Source organism: Giardia intestinalis, chromosome 4 (genome assembly GCF_000002435.2).
Source record: "Giardia intestinalis strain WB C6 chromosome 4, whole genome shotgun sequence".
In the NCBI taxonomy this organism is placed as follows: Eukaryota; Fornicata; order Diplomonadida; family Hexamitidae; genus Giardia; species Giardia duodenalis.
The window spans coordinates 725,724-747,337 of record NC_051859.1 but is presented as its reverse complement, the minus strand read 5'-3'; the positions used below and the strand labels follow the sequence as shown (position 1 = coordinate 747,337).

The 21,614-nt window shown below is 48.0% G+C and overlaps 17 protein-coding genes across 17 annotated transcripts.

Moving 5' to 3' along the window:
• Positions 1-16: 16 nt before the first annotated feature.
• GL50803_0028112 (uncharacterized protein) lies at positions 17-226 on the bottom strand (the record flags this gene model as incomplete). Its single annotated transcript, XM_001709549.1, has 1 exon — positions 17-226. One exon carries the CDS (start codon positions 224-226, stop codon positions 17-19), a length of 210 nt encoding a protein of 69 aa, XP_001709601.1.
• Positions 227-371: 145 nt separating this feature from the next.
• On the top strand, positions 372-1,829 carry GL50803_0014380 (uncharacterized protein; the record flags this gene model as incomplete). Its single annotated transcript, XM_001709548.1, has 1 exon — positions 372-1,829. One exon carries the CDS (start codon positions 372-374, stop codon positions 1,827-1,829), a length of 1,458 nt encoding a protein of 485 aa, XP_001709600.1.
• Positions 1,830-1,846: 17 nt separating this feature from the next.
• On the top strand, positions 1,847-2,140 carry GL50803_0016670 (uncharacterized protein; the record flags this gene model as incomplete). Its single annotated transcript, XM_001709547.1, has 1 exon — positions 1,847-2,140. One exon carries the CDS (start codon positions 1,847-1,849, stop codon positions 2,138-2,140), a length of 294 nt encoding a protein of 97 aa, XP_001709599.1.
• Positions 2,141-2,184: 44 nt separating this feature from the next.
• Positions 2,185-2,592, bottom strand: GL50803_00113995 (uncharacterized protein; the record flags this gene model as incomplete). The annotated part of the gene is made up of 1 exon (XM_001709546.1): positions 2,185-2,592. One exon carries the CDS (start codon positions 2,590-2,592, stop codon positions 2,185-2,187), a length of 408 nt encoding a protein of 135 aa, XP_001709598.1.
• Positions 2,593-2,660: 68 nt separating this feature from the next.
• GL50803_0014381 (uncharacterized protein) lies at positions 2,661-3,689 on the bottom strand (the record flags this gene model as incomplete). The annotated part of the gene is made up of 1 exon (XM_038045763.1): positions 2,661-3,689. One exon carries the CDS (start codon positions 3,687-3,689, stop codon positions 2,661-2,663), a length of 1,029 nt encoding a protein of 342 aa, XP_037901940.1.
• Positions 3,690-4,027: 338 nt separating this feature from the next.
• On the bottom strand, positions 4,028-7,534 carry GL50803_00103606 (uncharacterized protein; the record flags this gene model as incomplete). The annotated part of the gene is made up of 1 exon (XM_001709545.1): positions 4,028-7,534. One exon carries the CDS (start codon positions 7,532-7,534, stop codon positions 4,028-4,030), a length of 3,507 nt encoding a protein of 1,168 aa, XP_001709597.1.
• A 72-nt stretch (positions 7,535-7,606) lies between these two features.
• GL50803_0016671 (DinF protein) lies at positions 7,607-9,445 on the top strand (the record flags this gene model as incomplete). Its single annotated transcript, XM_001709541.1, has 1 exon — positions 7,607-9,445. One exon carries the CDS (start codon positions 7,607-7,609, stop codon positions 9,443-9,445), a length of 1,839 nt encoding a protein of 612 aa, XP_001709593.1.
• A 42-nt stretch (positions 9,446-9,487) lies between these two features.
• GL50803_006015 (uncharacterized protein) lies at positions 9,488-10,459 on the bottom strand (the record flags this gene model as incomplete). Its single annotated transcript, XM_001709539.1, has 1 exon — positions 9,488-10,459. The coding sequence occupies one exon, from the start codon at positions 10,457-10,459 to the stop codon at positions 9,488-9,490; it is 972 nt and encodes a 323-aa protein (XP_001709591.1).
• A 54-nt stretch (positions 10,460-10,513) lies between these two features.
• On the top strand, positions 10,514-13,123 carry GL50803_0022003 (Ankyrin repeat protein 1; the record flags this gene model as incomplete). The annotated part of the gene is made up of 1 exon (XM_001709538.1): positions 10,514-13,123. One exon carries the CDS (start codon positions 10,514-10,516, stop codon positions 13,121-13,123), a length of 2,610 nt encoding a protein of 869 aa, XP_001709590.1.
• A 6-nt stretch (positions 13,124-13,129) lies between these two features.
• GL50803_0014089 (uncharacterized protein) lies at positions 13,130-14,650 on the bottom strand (the record flags this gene model as incomplete). The annotated part of the gene is made up of 1 exon (XM_001709537.1): positions 13,130-14,650. The coding sequence occupies one exon, from the start codon at positions 14,648-14,650 to the stop codon at positions 13,130-13,132; it is 1,521 nt and encodes a 506-aa protein (XP_001709589.1).
• A 118-nt stretch (positions 14,651-14,768) lies between these two features.
• GL50803_0027694 (putative zinc finger motif, C2HC5-type domain-containing protein) lies at positions 14,769-15,179 on the bottom strand (the record flags this gene model as incomplete). Its single annotated transcript, XM_001709536.1, has 1 exon — positions 14,769-15,179. The coding sequence occupies one exon, from the start codon at positions 15,177-15,179 to the stop codon at positions 14,769-14,771; it is 411 nt and encodes a 136-aa protein (XP_001709588.1).
• A 55-nt stretch (positions 15,180-15,234) lies between these two features.
• Positions 15,235-15,728, top strand: GL50803_0016806 (putative RNA-dependent helicase p68; one part of a trans-spliced gene, as the record gives it). Coding sequence (XP_001707813.2) covers positions 15,235-15,728 — 494 coding nt within the window.
• A 43-nt stretch (positions 15,729-15,771) lies between these two features.
• On the top strand, positions 15,772-18,654 carry GL50803_0016672 (Ankyrin repeat protein 1; the record flags this gene model as incomplete). Its single annotated transcript, XM_001709535.1, has 1 exon — positions 15,772-18,654. The coding sequence occupies one exon, from the start codon at positions 15,772-15,774 to the stop codon at positions 18,652-18,654; it is 2,883 nt and encodes a 960-aa protein (XP_001709587.1).
• A 78-nt stretch (positions 18,655-18,732) lies between these two features.
• On the top strand, positions 18,733-19,113 carry GL50803_006022 (Ribosomal protein S20; the record flags this gene model as incomplete). The annotated part of the gene is made up of 1 exon (XM_001709534.1): positions 18,733-19,113. One exon carries the CDS (start codon positions 18,733-18,735, stop codon positions 19,111-19,113), a length of 381 nt encoding a protein of 126 aa, XP_001709586.1.
• Positions 19,114-19,150: 37 nt separating this feature from the next.
• Positions 19,151-19,498, top strand: GL50803_0027696 (uncharacterized protein; the record flags this gene model as incomplete). The annotated part of the gene is made up of 1 exon (XM_001709533.2): positions 19,151-19,498. One exon carries the CDS (start codon positions 19,151-19,153, stop codon positions 19,496-19,498), a length of 348 nt encoding a protein of 115 aa, XP_001709585.2.
• A 65-nt stretch (positions 19,499-19,563) lies between these two features.
• Positions 19,564-19,959, top strand: GL50803_0014091 (Ribosomal protein L14; the record flags this gene model as incomplete). Its single annotated transcript, XM_001709532.1, has 1 exon — positions 19,564-19,959. The coding sequence occupies one exon, from the start codon at positions 19,564-19,566 to the stop codon at positions 19,957-19,959; it is 396 nt and encodes a 131-aa protein (XP_001709584.1).
• Positions 19,960-19,969: 10 nt separating this feature from the next.
• Positions 19,970-20,500, bottom strand: GL50803_006026 (uncharacterized protein; the record flags this gene model as incomplete). The annotated part of the gene is made up of 1 exon (XM_001709531.1): positions 19,970-20,500. One exon carries the CDS (start codon positions 20,498-20,500, stop codon positions 19,970-19,972), a length of 531 nt encoding a protein of 176 aa, XP_001709583.1.
• Positions 20,501-21,614: the final 1,114 nt, after the last annotated feature.

Here is a 21,614-nt window from a genome sequence, read left to right as displayed (position 1 = left end):
CTGCGCGTGTTCTGCTTCATGCCGACGCACACTCATCGTTCGCGAGTATCTGAAGATTCCTGAAGTCCATCTTAATTGCTTGAAGAAGCCTTTCAGCCTCAATAAGACTGGTCTTCAGCTTGAGTGCAGCTTCACTGGGGTTTCCATCCGTAGCTGGTCCTGTTTCACATCCCTCCTTGTAGATTGGCGTGTTTATCTCCGCATCACACATCTGTGGTTTCTCCATGCTCAGTTTTATTTCTAGCACACTGCTGATGAAAAGGATGCGAACCTACTCAGGTACGTATGTTACCGTCGCATGGCTCCTATGTTCCTCTGTGACTAAAATAAATTAGTTTGTTCATTCTCCGTAAATAATCGGTTTTTTGTTTATGCCAGAGAAACTGGGCTCTGCCGCAGAGACCCTAAAGATAGTAGGCCCTCGGTTGAGTATTCTGCGGCCTCCGAGGACTTTCTACCTCGAAACAATCATTGATTTACAGTTCTCAAAGCGCGACTTCGCAACAAAGTGCCAAGCAGCTTTGCAAGCGGCTATGGTAGATGCTCGGTTTATTTATGCGTCCACTATCCTTAATGACTTTGCAGACAAACACCCACAGATTAGGCGATGCGCTGAAGCATGGGTCTTCAGGGCTGAGTTTGAAATGGCTATATTTCGCAGAAACGCGGCAATTGATGCGATCACTGAAGGATTAAGGAACCATGCTGAGCCAATGGAGCTTCTCGCAGAGGCCTACCGACTGGTAACACACGGTCAAATATTCAACGTTAAACGAGCTCCAAATGCTTCTATCGCTGTCGATAAATCATATTTAGAGACCCTTACAGTTCTTTGCGAAACCAATAAACGGAATCAGTTCAATACGTCTAGCACATCAAGGAGAAGCAGCGAGTCGGAGCGAGGGGCGAATCACGCCATGCAAAGATCCTCCAGCTCAGGAGCATGGAAGGCTACACAGCATTCTTCTTGGGATGACAGTAGAAATGGTGAGATGCGGCTTGAGCCACGGCCCGGACAGCGTCTCATCTCTGATAGCAGGTCTGGAAGGTCTCAGCGATCAATGACTCCCAGCTCTGTCGGACGGTCTCAGGGAAATACAGTACGCTTGCCCATTCAATATGCTCCTCATGAGCATGTAAATCGGGCTGAAATAACAAACTACTACACACAAATGGCTGAAAAGAAGCGAACTGTAGAGCGGAGAGAAGAATTGGGATTATCAGGAATTAGGTCAAGGTCGAGCATTGTCTCCTTGGCAGCAAGAAGTAGTAGTACGAGTAAAAGTCCGCTAAATGTGCCGGTAGTCAACAAGTATCAAGAAGTGGTGGCAAAATCTTATAGACAGAGAATTGGGGATCATGCAGATAAGCGTCAGCGACTGAACAGAGACAGAAGACAAAGATTAAAGGAGGATGGAGACTTCTTTGATCTCACAGAGGGCGTTCAAAATCCATACATGTCCGAACTTAGTTTTGAGCTTCCAGAAGCGCTGCCATCAATAACTAAAACACTCCGGTATACACATAGCCATGCGACTGCAGCACAGTCTCACTTTCAGTTACAGAATGTATCTACGACATCTACCAAAACCAATGCTTCTCTGGACATAGACAGTCACGAACAAATGTATGGGCGCAGAACAGATGGGCATTCCCGATCCGCATCGTTTTCTTCGGTTTTCTCGGATGAAGAGGACGAGTTGCCGCCAATCTCTAAGCCAGTCCAGTCTAGGCAACCTCATGAGGCAACAGTGTCGTCTCGGCCGTCTGTCTCTGCGTTCGATCTTGATAAGAGGTCTATACCCTTTCTCAGTAGCCAAGTAAACTAAATTCAAAGCAAAATTCCATGCCCAAGGATGGCCACGCTGAGCCAGTGAAGGACGGGTCCGTCCAGTACATTAGCGCATTTGATGATGCTGCCAAGCAAATATCGATAGACGTTCTCACGAAGGCCACACGGCAGGTCGAGTCCAATGATCACGAAGTCCTACTCTCTATGGCCCGCAATGCAGAGCGTCGACGCCTGGACAGTCCGAATAATGTCCCATTTATAGCAATGGTCATGCTCATACTGACTCTATTTTCTATTGCCTTCTACCAAATAGTCTCTATGGATGCAAATAGTACACGCTACATGTGAGTTGTCCGGCTGTTTAGAGCTATCTAGAGGTGTAAATTGGTTGGCTATTTGCTAGTATCCTTGCCAGTGAGAGCATCGAGACACTCGTCAAGATGACGCCGGATCTCGCCCATAATTATGGATTGGACTGCCGGAGTTGCACAATCATCATCCAGTGAAACTCGAAGCATGCCTGCTTTCGTCATGACCCGCGTGTGGAGGCAGCGCTCTTCGGGAGGACGATGCCGTTTGAGGGCGGCAATCGTGCTAAAATCTTTCATGTCATATACATCTTCGTCTTCAAGAAGCCGAACGGTTATAGAGTTTTTCTCCACCTTCTCGTTACAATCTGCGATTAGGTCCTGTAGAGAGGAAAAGAGAGTGAGCTTGTCCAACTTGGGGTTCTTTGCTAAAAGATCTGCAAACGATACCTCAATGTGCTGGTCAACCTCCACTCGTTTCATTTTTTCCATGAGTTTTCAATGCTGCTAACCATACGAACCCAATGATCCTTCGTAAGCTTAGTACTTAGTAATAAAGCTTAGTAGTCGGCGATTTTAAAAAGCAATCTTAGGAAGCGTATTAATTGTTGCTTCAACAAAAAAAGATCATCTGAGTCATAGATGACTTGCCGGGTCTCGAGGCTATAAATCCCAGAGCCAGCCTTTTTAACTTGTACATCCGTGTGTTGATACAATAGATACCAATGTATGTTATTAAGAAATATCAGATTGCCCAATTTGATGGCCATGTTCTTTAGATTGTGTTTGCAAATAAAGTCCTGAAATTGTACCGCTGCTTCCTGCGAAGCACTCATGCTACCCATGTAGAACAATGCGTCCAGGAGGTGAATGAGACGTGACGGAGAAGCTAGCTCTAGAAACGACGCATTTGCGAGACTGTGAGCAAGCAGCCCGTTGCAGGGGCTCAGGATAAATATTCGCCGAGCGAGAGGGCTAACGAGTGCAAGATGCGCAATGATAGCCGCTGAAGCGTCGGACAGCATATCGCAGCCCCAGCAGCTGGCTGGGTCCAGAGTATATCGAGTACTTACAAAGGTTGCAGACAGCAGAGGATCCTGCAGGGTCAGGAGTAGGGACCCATCTGAAGGGTTGGTGTTAGTAAGTGCAGTGGGGCTAAACGTAACCACTTGCATTTGAGCGATGTTGGGATCTGTCTGTGGGTTCTCTGACAAGTGGATGAGGTTTTCAAGGAAGTGATAGTTATCTTTGCAAAATATATGTGCAGTTTCGGGGCAATTTATCGCAAAGAAGAGAACTCGCAGCGCAAGCACGGCCAAGGAACCAGATTTCTTTGAATCAAGAATGGAATTAACGAGGATGGTGAAGATTTGTGGATGATCCTTGCAGATGTTCGAGAAGCTGCTGAGCCCCCGGGAGTCCAAAATATATAGAAGAGATAGGGCGACGGCCATGTAGTGTGCTCGCTCTGGGAGCTGCTTGAGCCCAATGCATGATACCACCAAGTTGTAGGCCGTAACAGCAGTTTCTTTAGAATCAGTCATTTTACACTCTAAGCGATTAGCAGTTAAAATATCAGAGGAAAGCATCAGAAGGATCGGGTTCGTTTATCCTTGAATAACAACCCTTGCTATGTACTTGCACATCATTCGATCTGTATCATCTGTGTCCCTAAAATTCGAGTTGAAAAAGAGTCCCAGTACAACACTACAGACAAAGGAGAGATTTGTGGCTACTTAGTCACTGTTGCTGTACCCTACTCTGTCTAGAATAGCATTCCTTTATGAGATCTCGAGAATGTCAATGCTTTTCACAGAGTCTCCATCACCCTTGATTGTGTGCTGCAGATTGCTCCGTGATCATGCTTTCTAATCCCCAACTAAAAAACTAATTCCATCAATCTTTAGAAAATAATTCACTCATAAACTTAGTACCCATATCCAAGGGCATTAGAGAGGCCCCGCCGCATCTCATCTTCTGTTATCATTGAAGCTAGGTTTTTCTCAGGAACAGATTCACCCAGAAGGTAGTCTAGTGTTGACACAAGGCGTATAGTGTTAAGATCAATGTACGGGTTGGGAGATGGCGCGTAAGGCTCCTGGATATAAAATGCTTGGCATTCAGAAGTGTGCTTATCATAGGTGATATTAGGAGAAGATGACTTGGACTCCTGCTCAGGGGCTTCCTTAAGCTTAAGATTGATTCGAGCAGGTGCTACAGAGGCATCAGTTGACGGTTCGATCGTTACTTGCTCTGCTGCTTGCTCTTTTTTCTGAGCTCCAGTGAGGGCAAGACGGGCTGGCTTGGCATCGTCCTGGTCCGACGACTGCTCTTGGGATACTTCCTGCTCCAACTCTGTGTATCCGAGAGCGGATATTTGAGTATCTGCTTGTATGAACAGCTCATCGTTGATCATGGGGTGCGAGAATAGATCCTCCATAGCCTGTACCGCAAATGCAATTCTGTATAGGAGGAGGAAGTGATTGTATTCGGTCCCAATACGCTTGACTGCATTTGATCTATTATCCATCGCCTGCTTGAGAAACACAGCAGATGAGCTTCCTGGAACGGGTGGAGTACCGTTGGCCACGTGACGGCACCTGTGACTGTATAGGTAGCAATCTTTGAACTTCTGTGCTATAACCGGAATTAGGGTGTCAGTATCAATTAGCTGCTTATCTAATAAGTTATCCCGGTCCAGTGCAAGGAACAAGTTCAAGTTCTTCGTCTCCATCATGATCGAGAGTACTAGCCGCTGAGCAAGCTCAATGTTTCGCTGAAGAGTTACCCGCGCTTGAGCACTCTTAGGTAACGTATTAGTATATCCTGGTCCGGGACTACGAAGCCCAATGCGGTAGGCCTCTAGAAAAGAAAGGTAGTCTGCAGACGTGAACTTCGACGCCTCTCTGTATGATACAGACATCATAACAGCGATAATTTCCTTGATGAGTGAGAGATAGGGCCCAGGATAGGATAGTAAGGAATAGCCTCCGGAGAAGGGATCGTATGCAGGTATTGCGAGAATGCTATCCAAGGGGTCGGTTATAAAGTCTTCACAACCCTTTATATGCTTCGATATCAACTCTCTGCGAATATCGTCTGCAGTGCAGCCAGTTATCTCTGTAGGTACTTCTCTGTTTAGCCATTGATATTTAAGTGGAAGACGGATAGACGATCCTGACGTGATAGCAACGGTACTGTACAATCTACAAATAACGTAGTCTAGAGAATAGCACAAGCCCAGCTCACAGTTTGCAGCCTCCTGCTTATTATCAGGTTCATCAAATTGAATATAGACAGATAGTGACGAGCAGCAGTTCATGTCAATAATTACCCGAAGCCCTTCGAGATAAATACAGTGAGAAGAATAGCGAATAACCTCGTTCCATACAGCTGAATAGGAGTGACCCGAGCGCAACCCCTCTTCGACAAGATAGCAAAGGATGCGGTGTGCTTCCTCAATCGGTAAGTAGCACCCAACTACATCCATGATACATGTTCCCGGATCAATTGCTTCATCGAGAACCAAGTTAGTGCAACCAGATTTCTGTTCTATTTTTAGAGCTAGTCGTGGTGCAATCCTTGTTGGCCCGAGATGAGGTGCACTGATGCCAGGGCTCTGCATGAAGGCGGGTTGGTCAAGATATCGAGGAGGAGCAACAAGAAACTGAAGTTCAGGATGGTGCACAGACATTAGGAAATATTTTTCATATGGATCAAAAACGGGGCCGCACAGTGGTTCGTCAAGAAGCACCAACCGAACAGGTGGGATACCCATGGGGAGCAGATACTTTGTCAAGCGAGCGTAGGGTTGTTCTTGTTGTGCAACTACCGTGGAGGAGGAGTTATAGTAAAGATTAAGCAACGCCTGGCTCACTATTCGCTTACTGAAGAATAAGAGTCGCGAATCACTATCCAAGTTGTGCGCAGCAGGGAGTGGATTTGGAAGTTTAAGTTTTGCTATAATGACGCGTTGCAGGTTTGAGAGAGGCCTGGACGGACTAGAAGACTGCTGAATGTTGAGCCAACGCCTCAGTGATAGGCTAATGTAGATATATGAAAGCAATTCTCCTCTGCTGATGTCGTGTGTGGATGGCTTAATATGGGGTGCAAGAGAGCTGAGCAAGGATTGTATCTCTGCATTATTAGAGGGCTTTGCTGTTTGCACTAAAGTAGAGGCCCAGTCCATTGCGTTATTGAACCGCTGCTTAGAGTGTAAAGTAGATTGTTCGAAAAAGTAAGCGTTTTGATAGTACAAAGAGTACTCTAAGACCTCTTTCATCAAAGTAAACTCTGAAATGGAAGTTGGGGAGTCATCTGGGGCCTGAGACGGCATAGTTAAAGAGATTCCACTGGTAGCTAACAATAATTGAGTCAGTAAGTGGATCACTGGGTCCTTCCTGACTTGAAAAGAACTGGGAGTGGGCAGTGACACTGCTGACTGCCCAGTTGTCCGTGACTTTCCAGAAAGTGGGCAAACCATGCCAGTTGCGCGATACTCTGATGATGTCGATAGGAGTGACGCCAGACTCGCTCGCATGTCAATATCGTTCTTTGGCTGTTCAGGTGGCAGCACAGACGATGTACGCTTGGTTACAAGAGAGGCAGGGATCTGGCTATCAGCAGACTGTGCTTCTAGAACTAGACCAAATACTGAAAGGAACTCGCTACGGCTCAAAAGCTTTTCTAAGGACAAAAACGACTCATAAGAGATACTCTGTAGGCATCCTAACCAGAGATTCGGCATGTATACGTGCGGCACTGCTGTAGCATCCTCCTTCGTGAGAACATTGAAGAGGACAGCGAGATGAGAAACGGACTGCAGAGTCTCGAGCCTGGCCTGCTTCTTGGGGACATGCTTGCGCTTTATTGAGGGCTCGACAGATGGAGCAGTGGCACCGTCCTTTAATTCCAGCTTAATGCGGCTTCTCCTTCTCACCTTGCCTTGGTTCTCCGTAGTGTCTTTGTTCTCGTTAGCTACTGTATTTTTAAGATGCTTGACCTTCTTTTCCGTCTGCTCAGGAGATATGGGCTTTCTGGCTTCATGCTGCTGCGACTGCAAGTATGCAGAGTGTGCCGCAAGGGAATGTTGCAGTTCGGCAGCTCTGCTTGTATTCTTTCTGCGTAGCTGGGTGCTCACTTTTGTCGGCTCACTTTTTGGGCTGGCTCCGTGTTGGACTATCATCTCTGCAATATCTTGATTGGGGGTGGCATAAATGCTACTAAGGATTTCAGAAAGTGTCTGCATAGATGTCTTAGATGCAAGCTCATCAGGCGCAATTGCCTGTAGAGTGGAAATTACCTCGTCAATGGGCGTCAGTTTCTTTGAATCTGAGGACAGCTTCGCCAGCTCTAAGAGTCGCAGCCGCGTCTCCTCGTGCTCCAGCCTCATAATGGAATCGATGGTATCGGCTGCTACAAGAGGCCTGGGCATGGTTTGAAAAGCTGGAGGCTCGAAGTAGAGTTTCTTTTGTTTATAATATTTTACCTAGAGCATCTTGTCTGAATGCCGCCGCTAATGATCGATGATAAATTTGATGCCCAATCGGACGGCTCTGGTGGATCCGTGGAGGCCCTGGCTGTGGACCTCTCAATACAACGTTTATCCACTGACAGCATTAATACTCTCATCTGGAAGACAAGCACTCCCTCCATCATAGTCAACACGCTGGGTGCTCTTGGAGGCCTGGCAGAGTACACTCTACTATTTTACTACTCCGGGTTCAGTGCGGTTGCACTTCATTCCGTGTACCAACCGCTCGAACTCATGCTAAACACGTATGCGCCATATGCATTTGCAACAGCGACATCAACATTTGTATCACGAGCTCTTGCACAGGGACATGCGAACGTGGCCAACATATATCTTTCGCACTTCTTCTTTATCATCTTCATCTGGGGAATCCTTGTGCCAATTTGTTTTGCATCTCCATACAAACACCTAAGCTCGTTCCTCTCTGTCTTCAAAAGATCCGAAGATGCATTTGGCTACGTGTACTACTTGTGGATGTTCATCGGTGGACCGATTTTAACGGCCTTTTCCGCATCCATTCAGCCATTTTTGAGGGTGGAAAATCGTAATTGCATCCATACTATGCGAGGATTGCTTTCTGCACTTCTCCAGCTCTTTTTCACATTCATGTTGCTTTACATTTCATCTATGTACAATCCAGTGGGAACGCCGAGCACTTTATACTATCTAGCTATTGCATATCTAGCAACCAATCTTGTTATAGCCATCTGGATGATCGTAGTCTTCTTCCACAAGTCTTGCCTTATGATCCCCTTGAAGGGGTGTTTGCACTTTAGTCTCCGGCGCCTGTTTCCCATCAACATTAAAATAATATGGAGGATACTGCTCTTTGCAATTCCGCAGTGGTTCTTCCTGGCTCAGATGCAACTTGTTGTAATAATAATGAATCTTCTCTATGGGTACTTCTATTCAGACCAGGAGGTTCTAATCTATAAGCGCGTCGGATATTCTTTGTACACACGATTCTATGCTCTTGCCTCACTTCTTTCTAATTCATTAGTTCAGGGCTTTGCTCAGATCATTGGGTTCAACCTGGCTATCAAGCGTTTTCGTAGGGCGAAACAGTCAATAATATTGACACTAGTGTACATGTGCGTTCTTCCATCCGTCGTTTCCTTCACATTGCTCTCTGTCTCTGATCATCTGACAGAGGGGATTCAGCCACGCTACGCCACTGAACCAGACTGGTCCAATGCCTTCCTTGAGGCCATAAAACCAATCACCAAGTGGGCCTTCATTACACCGCCACTTATGGGACCCTACCACATCGTGAGCACGACCTCCCAACTGGAAGGCAAGGTCCTGCTGGCCATAATAATGCAGCTGTCCCGCACCATTCCAGCACTTCTTTCGTTGATGGTCATGGCACTTGTTATAGGTGACCAGGCCGACTTCACTCTGGCCTACCCCATTGGTGATTTTTGTGGGGCAACGCTCGGAATAGTGCTCTTAGTGCAGTACATAATCAAGTACTCGATGCTGGCGAAGATAGACATCGAGCAAGATAACAATGAGGATGATGGGACAGATGAGCAGGCTGAACAAGGGGATGATGGATCGAACAGCGAGAGCAGCTACGATCGCTCCAGCGAGTACACAGCCACTGTGCACGAGATGTCGACATCGGGAAGATTCCTTGACAAGGACTCTACAATCAACGCTTCATTCACAGATGGCGAGCATGGAGGCGTCCGCCGCAAGGAGGATAGCAGCTGGTACGACGAGTCGTCCCATAACAGAGGCGGTGGTGATCAATATCAAGAGTCATCTGACAACTGGGGTGGACAGGCTCGTGTTGTCGGAAAGAGATAAGAGATAAGAGGTAAGAGAGTAGGAAGGTAGGCAGTGGGTGGTTTAGAAGTACTTGGTCAGTTCTGTCAATCGTAGCTCTTTCCGAACATCTTCAGACACGAAAAAGAAGCTTCCATTATTCTCATATGCGTGTTTTGCACCGTTGGTGTCAAGGATCTCCTTCACAGCCCTGGTCTCTAGGTTGACAACGTGACAGTTAGTGTCCTTGCAGAAGAGAAGAACAATACAGCTGATATTTCCGTGGAAGGCCGGTGTGTTGCCAGTGGCAGAGGTAGATGAAAGCAATGAATAAATCTTAGCGTTGCAGATTGACTTGGCTAAGGATTGATCTATAGGTATAGCAAGGTAGTCTGTTTGAGAAATGAGATAGAGCGTCCCTGTGGTCACAAAAACGGTCTGACGACCGAAATACTTAAAGAATAAGATGGGCTGAGGAACCCTAGGGATAAGAGTACTGGTAGATGCAATGTTGATTGAAAGACTTGCGTTATCTACTATGGAGACAGCAAACCGGTACTCAACACTTTGTAGGTTGCGCAACGCAATACTCAGGAAGAAGTTTGCAGGCGAGGATGACTCTAATTTCATCATCCCAGGAGGATCTGTGAATAGATGTGCCAGCGATGACAAGTCCATGGCATAAAAGGGGGGAGGATGCTCTAGCGCATGCCGTATGGTGTGCACTACACCATTTCTGTCTGTGACAAGAAGCAGCTCAACTTCAGTGAGGAGCACTAAGAGGGCACAAATGCTATTGACCGCAGAATATAGTTGCTTAATAGAACCCGTTTTCGGAATAGTGATTCTCCGAATATTGTCATTTTCATGCCCCATATCGAAAGTATATAGAAATTCCCCATCGCTAAAATATAACACGCTGCTATCAGCCGGAAGGGTGGCTGCGGTTATGGTGAAGGCTGTGTTCACCTCTAAAGTGTTGGGCTGTGCTGTGGAGAAGTATTTAATCCCAGTCGGCTCGATCTTACAGATATATTGGCCATTTGCAATGATCATTTAAATTAGTGGTTTTTTATAATCTGCCGTCAACAAAAATCCAGATTCTCGGTCATGGATCAGTGGTTCAGGGCGGCCAGGACAGGTGACATTTCATACATCAAGGCCTACTGTCGCCAGATGAAGGGTTCACGGACCACAAGCGGGGGCTATACTGCGCTGATGATCGCGGCCCGCTACGGATGCCGTGAAGTGGTGGGCGTATTAAAGGGTCATGAGGCGCGAATCTACTGCGACACGCACTGGACGGCGCTAATGTTTGCGTGCGATTCTGGTCATCAGCCTATTGTCCAGGAGCTAGCTCCTCTTGAGGCAGGTCTCTCAGACTATCGTGGCATCACCGGCCTGATGCGGGCATCTCTTCATGGCTTCACCACCATTATAAAAACTCTCTTCTCCTACGAAGGAGAGCTCAACGCCACACTGAAGGAGCCCGTTTCAGACTTTCCTAAAGGTTGTAATGCCCTGGCCATGGCGATGATGTCCGGCCACAAAGAATCTGTGCAACTGCTCCTCCCATCAGAGTGTTCTAGTCTCACAACAGTCATAGTCCAGGAGTGTACATGTGATCGTGAGTTGACAGATGCCCAGACAGATTGTATCAACTTGGTCACATCGTTTCTTGAGCAACGGGCCATGGTAGAGGATCCGTCTTTCAGAGCAACACATCCGTGGTTCTATGCGGCTGCCACAAACGATGTGCAGTACGTCCAGGACCACATCTCAGACTGTGCCAAACTGACCAATCCTGATGACGGAGATAAATGTGCACTGTTCTATGCCATCATCCATGGTGCGAAGGATGTAGCAGAGCTACTGTTTGAACTAGAAAAGGACTGTATTGACTCCTCTCAACGTGGATTCACATCGTATCTTAGAGATACTGCGTTCAAGGACATCATTATTGGCTCATCTGCCAGCCTCTCTAAGCAACTAGCCTCCGCTGCCCCTGGCCTTCTTGCAACCACTGAACCCTCGGCTACACTTCCGACTACAACGCACGCTGCTGCCCAGGAAACTATAGATACCTGTCAGCAGGATGCCGAGATCAGCAGCTTTCCAGATCAAATGGAAGAAGCCAAGAGGCCTGTCTCTACTGTTAGTTTGCTTCACGCAACCCCTCGCCTGACGATCCCCAATACCAAGCCAATACCGTTGCGTGCTGCCAATACGCGAACCACTCCACAGGAGGCTCGCAGGCCTAAGAGCAAAGAACCCAGGGGCGTGTCACGGGACACCATCTCTCCGGGACCAAATAGAAGTAGGTCTACTGAGAGGTTAGCAATCCACAAGGACGTTGGGCCCATGACTACTCCAATGAAGCAGACACCTTCTAAAGAGTCTATCAGGACAATGCGCTCGGGCAGCAGGTCCTCGTCGGCTTCCAGGTCCGTCCCTCGGCGGGCAGGCTCGTCAGATGTCGGCCGCAATATCTCCCGCAAATCATTCAGTAAGGTAGGGCCCTATGACTCTGAGCCCCATGTTGTACGGCCAAAAATTGCTAATAAAGGACAAATTCCAGCAATCTCAAAGTTGGTAAAGGAATCTGTTCAAAAGGCTAATGCACAGAATATAAGCCAAGAACTGGTGTCTATCTGCACCTCTGATAATTGCCGCACGATCAGTGAGCGGACAGAAGAGAATACTTCGCCGAAGGATCTATCATTACCGTGTGTTTCTATTGGGGTTGCACATGAAAGGGCAGATATCACAGACGAAGCAGCTCATCTCTTCAGCCAAACTAAGGTTTCCAGTGAAGAACTATCGATCCACAATTCCGGCGCAGGTGGCGCACAAGAAGACGTTAACAGTCCTGGGCATGAAGACTGCTTTAAGCTTCTTGCCAAGTGTGCTGTGCCGAATGCAGGGAGTGCAAACATCACACCAGGGGCAACTAATCGCCCGAGCAAGTACTCTCCCAGAGGTGATGGAAGTTTCGAGGGGGTAGAAAAATCCTTATCAACTCTCTTAGCAGGCATAAGCGAAAAAATAGAACGACTTGATGCTCTGACAAAACAAAATACAGAACATTGTGCGTCTCTTTCAAGTGGGTTTGAGAAGATAACGACGCTCATAACTGGACACAATGAACAGATTGAGCATATCATGAAGACCCAACAGACCTTAACCATGTTCATGTTACAAGAGAAAAGCAGCCGGGACCGCTCAGAAACAGGGAACTATTCAGCTGCCACTCCATCTAGCGTTATTGCAGATGGTAGAGTGCAACCATTCGCTCTGCCTCGCAATACCGATGAGCCTGTAGTTGTGTGCGCTGGAGAGCCAAATGCCAAGTTGAATAGCATGTCTGCCAGCGTTTGTGGAGAGGGTCCTCAGCAGCTGTCTATTCTGTCTCCCAATGAAAGCTCTCTCTATGATCAAACACGTTTCGTCACGAAGAGCGTTGCGCCTGCCACCGTATCCGCAATATATACCGGGCCGCTTCAACAGCCTTCTACTCACGTCTTGGACACCAGTAACAACAATTCTACCATTTGCCCCGAGCCGGCTTCGGCTCCAACTCCAGCTCCGTTCGTACTGACATCAGGAGACACCAAGCCCTTCTTTGCAATGAAAAGCTACATGAGCCTATTCTTTGCTGTCCTTGGCTTAGTAATAGTTAATAGTATAGCATACAACGTTATACTCACCATCCAAGCGTGAATAGAACTACTTCCTCTTAGCGACAAGGCACTCAGACTCGTCTATCCAAACGCGCCAGACCTTAATAAGTCCGTCGTTGCCATATGTGTAGAGTAGCCCTGCCTCGTCATCAAGAAAGATTCCATTGATGGGACCGCTGTGTGCAAGCCAGGTGTTAACAATAAGGAGGTTGTTGGCATCAAACACGTTAATAGCCCCGCTTTCGTCTGCACTGAAAAGCACAAGACGCAAAGGTGAAAAGGCCAGTGTTGTGACTTTTTTGTAGTTGAAGTTGCTGGTATCGATTATGTATGATTCACCAGACACAAACAGCGACTCGATGTTCCATATGGCAATGACCTTGTCATCTCCTCCAGTAAATATTAGCCCGTTGACGGGGTCGATCAGAAAGGTTCGGATAGATTTCTTGTGCGCAGATTGCACTAGCCGTCGAGCCGAGTTCATTCCTAACGCAGCAACTAGTTTGGGTACGTAGACGGCGTCCTGCCCAGTGCAGCTTGTCACAATTGAGACAGCTCTGGTACTAGTATCGATAGCATTCTCCCCCAGACCCTCTATTTGCAAAGCACACACACCAAGCTCCGATGACTCTACACGCCTTGCCTGGCTGGTATGCTTAGAAAACCGTTTAAAGAAATTAGAAAGTTTAGCTAAAACTTTCTTGCCACGGTGCTTCTTTGGCTTAAGTGAATAGATAGTGGATGGCGCAGTGGTCTTAGGAACCATTGATATGCTAAAGTTAGTGTTGTTTCTAATCTTGATTGTGGAAAGCTCGTCTGTCGTTTGCTTGTCTGTCGTTTGCTTAGTACTACTTGATTCGTGGAATTTTCTATTAAAAGTCTGTGCTTTAGTAGAGCCCATCCCAGAGGCGAAAATGGAGGTTGTCGGAGTGTATGATGTACCGTCGTACAAAGAAACAAACAAGGACGATCCTCGTACTGCCGCATTCTGATTGATAATTCCTGGATTGCTAAGAGGTATGTTGAAGACCCTCACATAGTCCCGTGAATCAGAAATATAAAGTGCCTCTGTGAGCTCGTCCAGAAAACTATGCGTGAGGGGCTTATTCGAGACCCTTCGGGAGAAAACTTGCCCGAGCAGAGGCACATACATATAAATGTCAGGAGATGCAGCAGTTATCACTAAGATTTTAGCCATAGTTAGCCACTGTAGCTTTCGAATTGCAGCCCTCCCAACATAGAAGAAGTGGTCTAGATGCATCGTTCTCCGTCCGTTCGCTGTCTTCAGGCGAACAACGTTTAGGCACCCAAGGGTGGTGCCCAAGTAGAGAAGCTCAACGCCATAGGCTATACTGTAGGCCATGCAAGAGATAGGGCCTCCAAATTTATCCTTAAAGGTACACTCAATCCCATATGAATCCTCGTCTTCATAGGGTCGTTTGTAGTAGTACACCTGGGCTTCGTCTGCGACTATCAGAAAATTGCTTCCCACATACAAACCACGGATTGGCTTCGTGTGTCCCCCAATAATGGTTATTTGCGTGTGCAGAGTACGCAATTCACTCATATGATTTTTTGTACCTCGTTCATTAGTAGTGATGCAAAGATGCCTCCATCTCTCTATGCACAAAAAGGTTCAGCATATTCAGCAGCCACATGATAGAAGCGATGATTTGCTTCTGAGCTTAATCCCCAAGAAGCCCGAGGAGCCCATCTTGATCATCCTTGATGGCCAACACAGGATCTATCTCTGCCGCATCTTCTATGTTCTTCAGTATTGTCTGCCTGAATAACTCAGCAGTTTTTTCTTCAGCCTCAGTGAGGGGCTCACAAGGATTTCGTCGGACGAGGCGTTTCAGGTTTTCGTTCATTTGGCGAGCTGCGGGCGAGGCAGAGCTAGCTGATTGCTGTGTGACCAGCTCCTCGGTGACTGCAAACTGCTCATTGCTGCAGGAAGCACCACAGAAGAGACACGGCCCCAAGCCCTGTGCTTGGCAGACGATGTTCCCACAGTTGAGACACATGAGTGCCCCTGTCCGCGCGGGGATTAGGGGATGGATGGTTCCGTGGCAGGTGCACATAGTCCTGGAAGCCATTTTGAGGTTGGGGAAACAGCAAAAAAAGGAGGGACCTGCAAACACTAACACACAGTCTACTTAGCGCAACAGAAACTTGGCCAGCACCCCCCATTTGTTCCTCTAGTACGGACGGGACATGGCCTGGCTAACATAAAGAACCTACGCAACACCGGTTTAGCTAGTGAGAATGGCAGAGAAGAGGTACAACCATCACTCCACCCCACTCTCCACATTCTGTCTCCAAACTTCATATACCCGTTGTCGGCCCAGTATTCCTTACCTCCCGAGTATCATTCTGCAGTGCGGACGGCTGCGGCTCTTGGGATCTGCGACCTTCCAGGAGCCCAAGTTGTGCTGGATATAAGCAATCTCTCTGCAAGTGCCAAGCGCCAGTTGCTTAAGGCACAGACAATTGAGTATCTCAGCCAAGCCTTCGATGCTACGGTGCTTCGCCCGGGGGAGAGTAAGGGTGAGAAGCTCCAAATAACCATTATTGCGAAGACAAGGGGTGCCCTAGACAATTGCCTGGCGCATGTGAACAACTTGGTGGCTGAAGCAGACATGTAAATTGCGTCTAAGTATTATTTCCGGGCACGCTCTAAAATTTCTTATGGATGCTCCTTTAGATCCGGCCCAGCACGATTGGTTCAACGCAGTTAAGTGCGGCGACATCTCACTTGTGAGTGAAATGATAAAAATTCATGCTAGAACCCGCACAGAGGCAGGAGAAACCGCACTCATGATTGCGTGCCGAATGAACAATGCCAATCTCGCGAGCATTTTGATACCTTCAGAGGTTGATGTCTGCACGGATAACAATGAAGATGCCCTCATATTTGCTGCTCAATCTGGAGCATGTAAGGCCTTGGCACTTCTGTTGGCTTACACGAGTATTCGACATACCAAAGCAGGGCTAACAGCCCTGGATATCGCTGTCCAACGAGAGGATGTACCGTCCTTAAGGATTCTTCTCCGGCATCCTGGCCTGGCTCTCGAAGATCTTCAATGTGTGTACGACCGCATGATCCCTACAACATCTGAGCCCATCCAGCACCTTATTCTACACGAACTAAGTACTAGAGGGGTACACTGTGAAGTGAAAAAGCAGTCTTTAAAATCAGAAAGCCTGGCCACCAACCAAGAGATCTGTGTGACAGAGTCTAACCAGAACCATGGCTTAGAGCTCTCCTTGACCCCCAATGTTAGCATTTGGGATGCTTCGACTGTAGAGCAGCAGCCTTGCAGGGGCACTGCCCACCCCGACCCCACCTCCACTTGCCAACTTTCGGGGATTGAAGAGGATACTTACTCATTGTCTTTTCTTCAAAGTGCTCAGCTGGTAACCAGCGAATCTAGTAGCAACATTTCTGGTCACGATGCCACTATTCACGAGCCCCACAGGCCCCGCTGTTCTGACAGATTTGCAACACCAGAACCTCGACAAACCAATGCCGACTTACTCGGCTGCATTCGTGACTCTGCAGTACACAACAAAAATGAGCACATCCAAACGCTCTATCCAATATTCACAGAGGCCCAGATGGCGGAGAAGAATAGCAATATCGAAGCCCTCCGAACAGAAGTAGCTGCCCGGCAGCGTGAGCTAGAAGCACAGCAGCGTCAGAATGAAGAGCAAGCGACAATCTTCGTGTCCAAAATAGAGAATTTGGAGGTGAAGATGGCTGAAATCACAAAGGCTCACGGTGTTGAAAGAGAGACACTTCAAAAGGAAAATGCATCTCTCCGAGCTATTAATGCTTCACTAGGAGAAGAGATTGCCGTGCTGTGCCAGTCCGCACCTTTTGAAAACCTTTCCACATTGCTTGCGGCGGCACAGCAACTGGTGAAGTCTGAACTTCCATCAATCCACATCACAGAGAGAGCAGACAGCATCACACCTAATCGAAATAGCAGTGTGTACTCAAGACAGAGCGATGCAGACTCCACAGAGATGTCACTAGAACAAAATAGACTACATGAGATAGACGTGATATCACAAAAATGCGTACAGCAAGCACAGCTTATTAGCTCACTGCAAGCCAATATAACACAAAGGGATGAGCAAATAAAGGCGCTGACACGGCAAAATGAAGAGTTGAAAAGAACTATCCAAAGTTATGAAAACTCTATATCTTTGTGTAACACAACGGTGGATAATTTGATACGGTCTCCACACGTATTGAACCCAGGAATTCTGTTGCAGAATACTCCGCAGAATACGTTGGGAGTGACAACTAGCAAACCAAAATCATCTACTCCGATTCGGAGGTCAATCGCATCACCTCTCTCAGAGAACAGCGTACTCTCCAGAGGCAGAGGGAGCAAGGCAAGTCCAGGCACCCCACAAGTCTCCAGGCCCATAGAAAGGGCCCACACATTGCCAACACCAACACGGTCCGTAGTCCATACCAGTACGAGGCTGAAATCTTCCAACATCAGACCTCCTGCTACTCAATCACCAAAGGTACAGCCCTCACCAGGGCCCAGAGGTACGCGGAGAATGCTGGACACTACTCCCAATCATGAGAGAGAAGACGCCAGGTCGCCTTTAGATGAATGGATGCTGATTGCATCGAAGAATAGGGCATCCTCTAAAAGGTGGTCGACACATACACCCTTGATGGACGCTGTTCTCTTTCGGCATAACCATGACATACCTCGACACATGGAATATGCAGGGTGTGCCTTAACTAACGGCTACACGGCTCTTATGTTTGCCTGTGAAAGAGATAATAAGGGTGCTGTCTCGATACTTGCGCCTCTGGAGTGTGGGATGTGTTTAGACAACGGGGATACAGCTCTAATACTAGCGCTACGGAGTGAGCATTTCGAGACAGCAGAGCTTCTCCGGGGCCTGGAGTCTAGCTACTGTGATGTTCAGAACATAACACAGATGCCCACTAATATTACAGAAAGTGGCACATCTCGGAAAGGCCCGCGCACGGAGATGATGAGGTATGCAATAGAGGGGGATGTACTGAAAATCTTTTGCCTTTTGCCGTACCAAAGCCGTGAAAAGGATGAGGATGGCAACACGTCTCTTATTCACGCAGTTTCCAACAACAACCTCTCCGCAGTAAAACTGCTGTGCACGACAGAGGCAGGCCTCCACAACAAGAAGGGTGAAACAGCGTTGATACGCGCAGCTAAGAACGGCAATGTGGAATGCTGCCTTCTCCTGATAGACCACGAAAAGAGGCGCCAAGATGGCAAGGGGTACACCGCGCTTATGTGGGCAGCGGTAGCAGGAGACGTAACTATGGTGAGGCTGTTAGCTCCATATGAAGCAGGAGTCCAAAACGCACAAGACGACAACTGCACAGCCCTAATCTATGCTGTAGAGTTCCAGAACTTTGAGTGTGCAGAGATCCTAGCACCACGGGAAAAAGCCCTAGAGGACACTCGCGGTCTTTCTGCTTTGGAGAGGCTTAAAAGGTACTCTGGCTCTACCAACCCTCAACTGCGGGACGCATTTATACGTTTATTGTCATAGGCTCGTGGTGGTCATTAAACAAAAATTTAACAGAATTAAAATGAATTCTTTAAGTACGAAAACGCGGCCACCGAGGCTATGGCAGAGAGCGTGTCGACTGGAGGCGTGAATCTTGCAGATCACAAGGATGGAAAGGATATGCACCAGAAGTACACCATCATTGTGGTCGGGAAGGACCTTAAGCTGGTCGAGAGGTACGTCAAGAGCATAGTGAAGGAGGGCAGAGCGTTTGGGATATCTGGCCCGTGCCGCGCCCCAGTCAGGAGGCTGACCATTACAACCCGAAAATCCCCGTGCGGAGAGGGCACCAACACCTGGCACCGTTTTGAGCTACGCATGTACAAGCGCACATTCTGGGTTACCTGCGGAGGGAATGACATTAGCACAATTTTGTCCAAGACAGTGGTCATACCTGGGATCCAGGTAACCGTTGAGGTGGAAGAGCCGGATAATGAGTAAACACGTGGCGGCGAGTCATCTGCACAAAAAATATATGATGGACGCCATTCGCAAAGCCCTCCCCCTGCTCTTCGGCCGCCATACAGCCTTGGATCGGAAGCTTGCCTCCATCGTCCAGGGCCAGGCGGCCATATGTGCGCTATGCTTCCTGTACTGTCTCATTACGCGCTACACACACCACCAGAAGCTTCTTTATGTGCTACTCTGCGCTGTGACTGTTACTACCGTGACGGGGGTTGCTGCTGCAAACTATCATAACTCTCGGAGCGTCATCGCTGGGCTGTTTCTCAGTTGTACGTTTGTCGGATACGCTTTTCTACACATCGCCTCCCGCGAGTGGGTGTTTCCACTCCACATGGACAACATCCACGACTACGAGATCTGAGTGGGGCCTTTTGTAAATGATCATGTTTGCCTGATTTTAAAAAGTATTCAAAATGAATTTTCTTGATGTCCTACCATAGGTTTGTGGAGGCGGGAAGGCTCGTTTATCTCGGCGACGGGCCCGATAAGGGGAAGCTGGCGGTCATAGTGGACATCCTGAGCACAGCGGCAGTCCTGATCGATGGTCCCACAACGGGCGTCAAGCGCCAGGTCGTTTCCCTCCGATGGGCCATGCTCACGGACCAGGTGATAAACATCTCTGAAAAGCCGACGACAGAGCAGCTTAAGAAAGAGATAGAAGCATCTCCTGCCATCGACACGTTCATGAACTCCGTCTGGGGCAAGAAGATTCAGCAGCAGCGTCTCCGTGCTAAGGCGACGTTCGAGGACATGGGCAAGATTGCCAAGCTCAGAAGGGAGCGCAAGATGGCCATGAAGAGGATCGCCATGAGCATAAAGTGAATCTGCTCTGTTATTTACTAGAGTTCTCCTGTCGCAAGGACTGGATGTACACGGTGTCCTCGCGGATCTCGTGCTCAGAGAGCTTGAGGTTGAACTCTGGGCGCTGGGACCGCGAATTTTCACGGGTCCTCTTTCGTGCAGGAAAACGCGTGTCAAGCTTGTCAACTAACTCCTGCTCAACCGAGACCCCGTGCTGAGCTAATTTGTCTATCAGATCCTTGATTTCCTTCCGGCGTCTCCGCAGATCATTGTAGAGCTTGTCTTTTACATCGTCCCTGGCGACGAGGAAATCGGCCTCAATTTGCGCTTTTGTATACTCCATGGTGTGCTTAGCATGCTGAATAGATAGCTGATACTGTATCTCTGCTATGGACAAGAGGCGAAGACGTGTGGCATCCAAAGTCGCAAGTAGGCGCTGAAACTCTGGGTGCTTGTCATTTGCGACTTGCTCCTGCTCCATCTCTAATTGCTTAATCGCCTCTGTCACATAATCCACTGTTTCCTTGAGTGTGTCTGCCTTTTCCGCCGATGGAGTGGCCATTTGGTTTTAAGTAACTTAATTGGCAACGACTGATGAGCATGCCACGCGTCCTGTTGAAGCCTCCACCGATTCCCTTGTTGAGACGACAACACGATGGGTCTGATTACTTGTTTGTTAACTCAATCCAGTTGGTCCAGACAGGTGGCAACCCGTGTTATTAGTATATTGCACGGTATCACGACAGATGTGCGTCTGTAGATAGGTAGTAGCGTGAGAACGACTGGTGCAGGAGCTCATCTAGGACGGCTGTGGGACGCCGCCGCCACGTGCCTCTGCAGAATCAGAGCTTCTATCTTCCACTCACTTATCCATTCATTCTCCAATCAATCCGCAACATGCAACTGGAGGTCATCCAGCCGTAACCTCTCTTATACCAAGCTGTCTACTAGCGCAGATGATCTAGACTCGTCAGTGTGTCTCTGGAATAAGAGGCATGGTTCCTCGTGTTGTACTTACTTCTTCGATGTTCGTCGTGCAATCCATGCTTACGCAGAGCTTACGCAGAAAGAGGTACTGAACCTTACTGTCCAAGACAATGTAGATTTACTCCGTGACGGTATTTCAAGCATTGCCACCAGTTCAGCTGCAACCGAATCCCTGCACTTTGCGTGCAATTCTAGGAGAATCAAGTCATCACCGGTACTCTGTCAGTACTCAGTTGCGAGCAAAATCCAATATAATCTACCTCTGCGCATAGGAAAAGATACTTATGGTGAGACGTTGCTTATGACGGCTGTTCGAAACGAAGAGTTTCAGAGCGTTGAGCAGTATATGGAAGATGCTGGCTTGGGCTTCAGAGGTCGCTCTGCGCTGATGATGGCAGCTTCTGCGGGCTGAGCCGACTATGTTCTTCAGCTTTTGTGTGAAGTAGGGATACAAGACCTATCTGGTGCAACGGCGTTCATGCCCGCTTTGAGCCATGGTCACGTAGGATGTGTATAGCTGCTACTGATTGAGCTCTCCATGCATGACAGTTGAGGCTCAACACCACTTATGTATGCAACCATACTTGACTTCCCAGAAGAGCCTAGACTCTTGCGTGCTTTTGCTCTCAGATTTTGATACCAAAGGCGCTAGATGATAAAGTACAAGGTAGAATAAATTATATCATCAT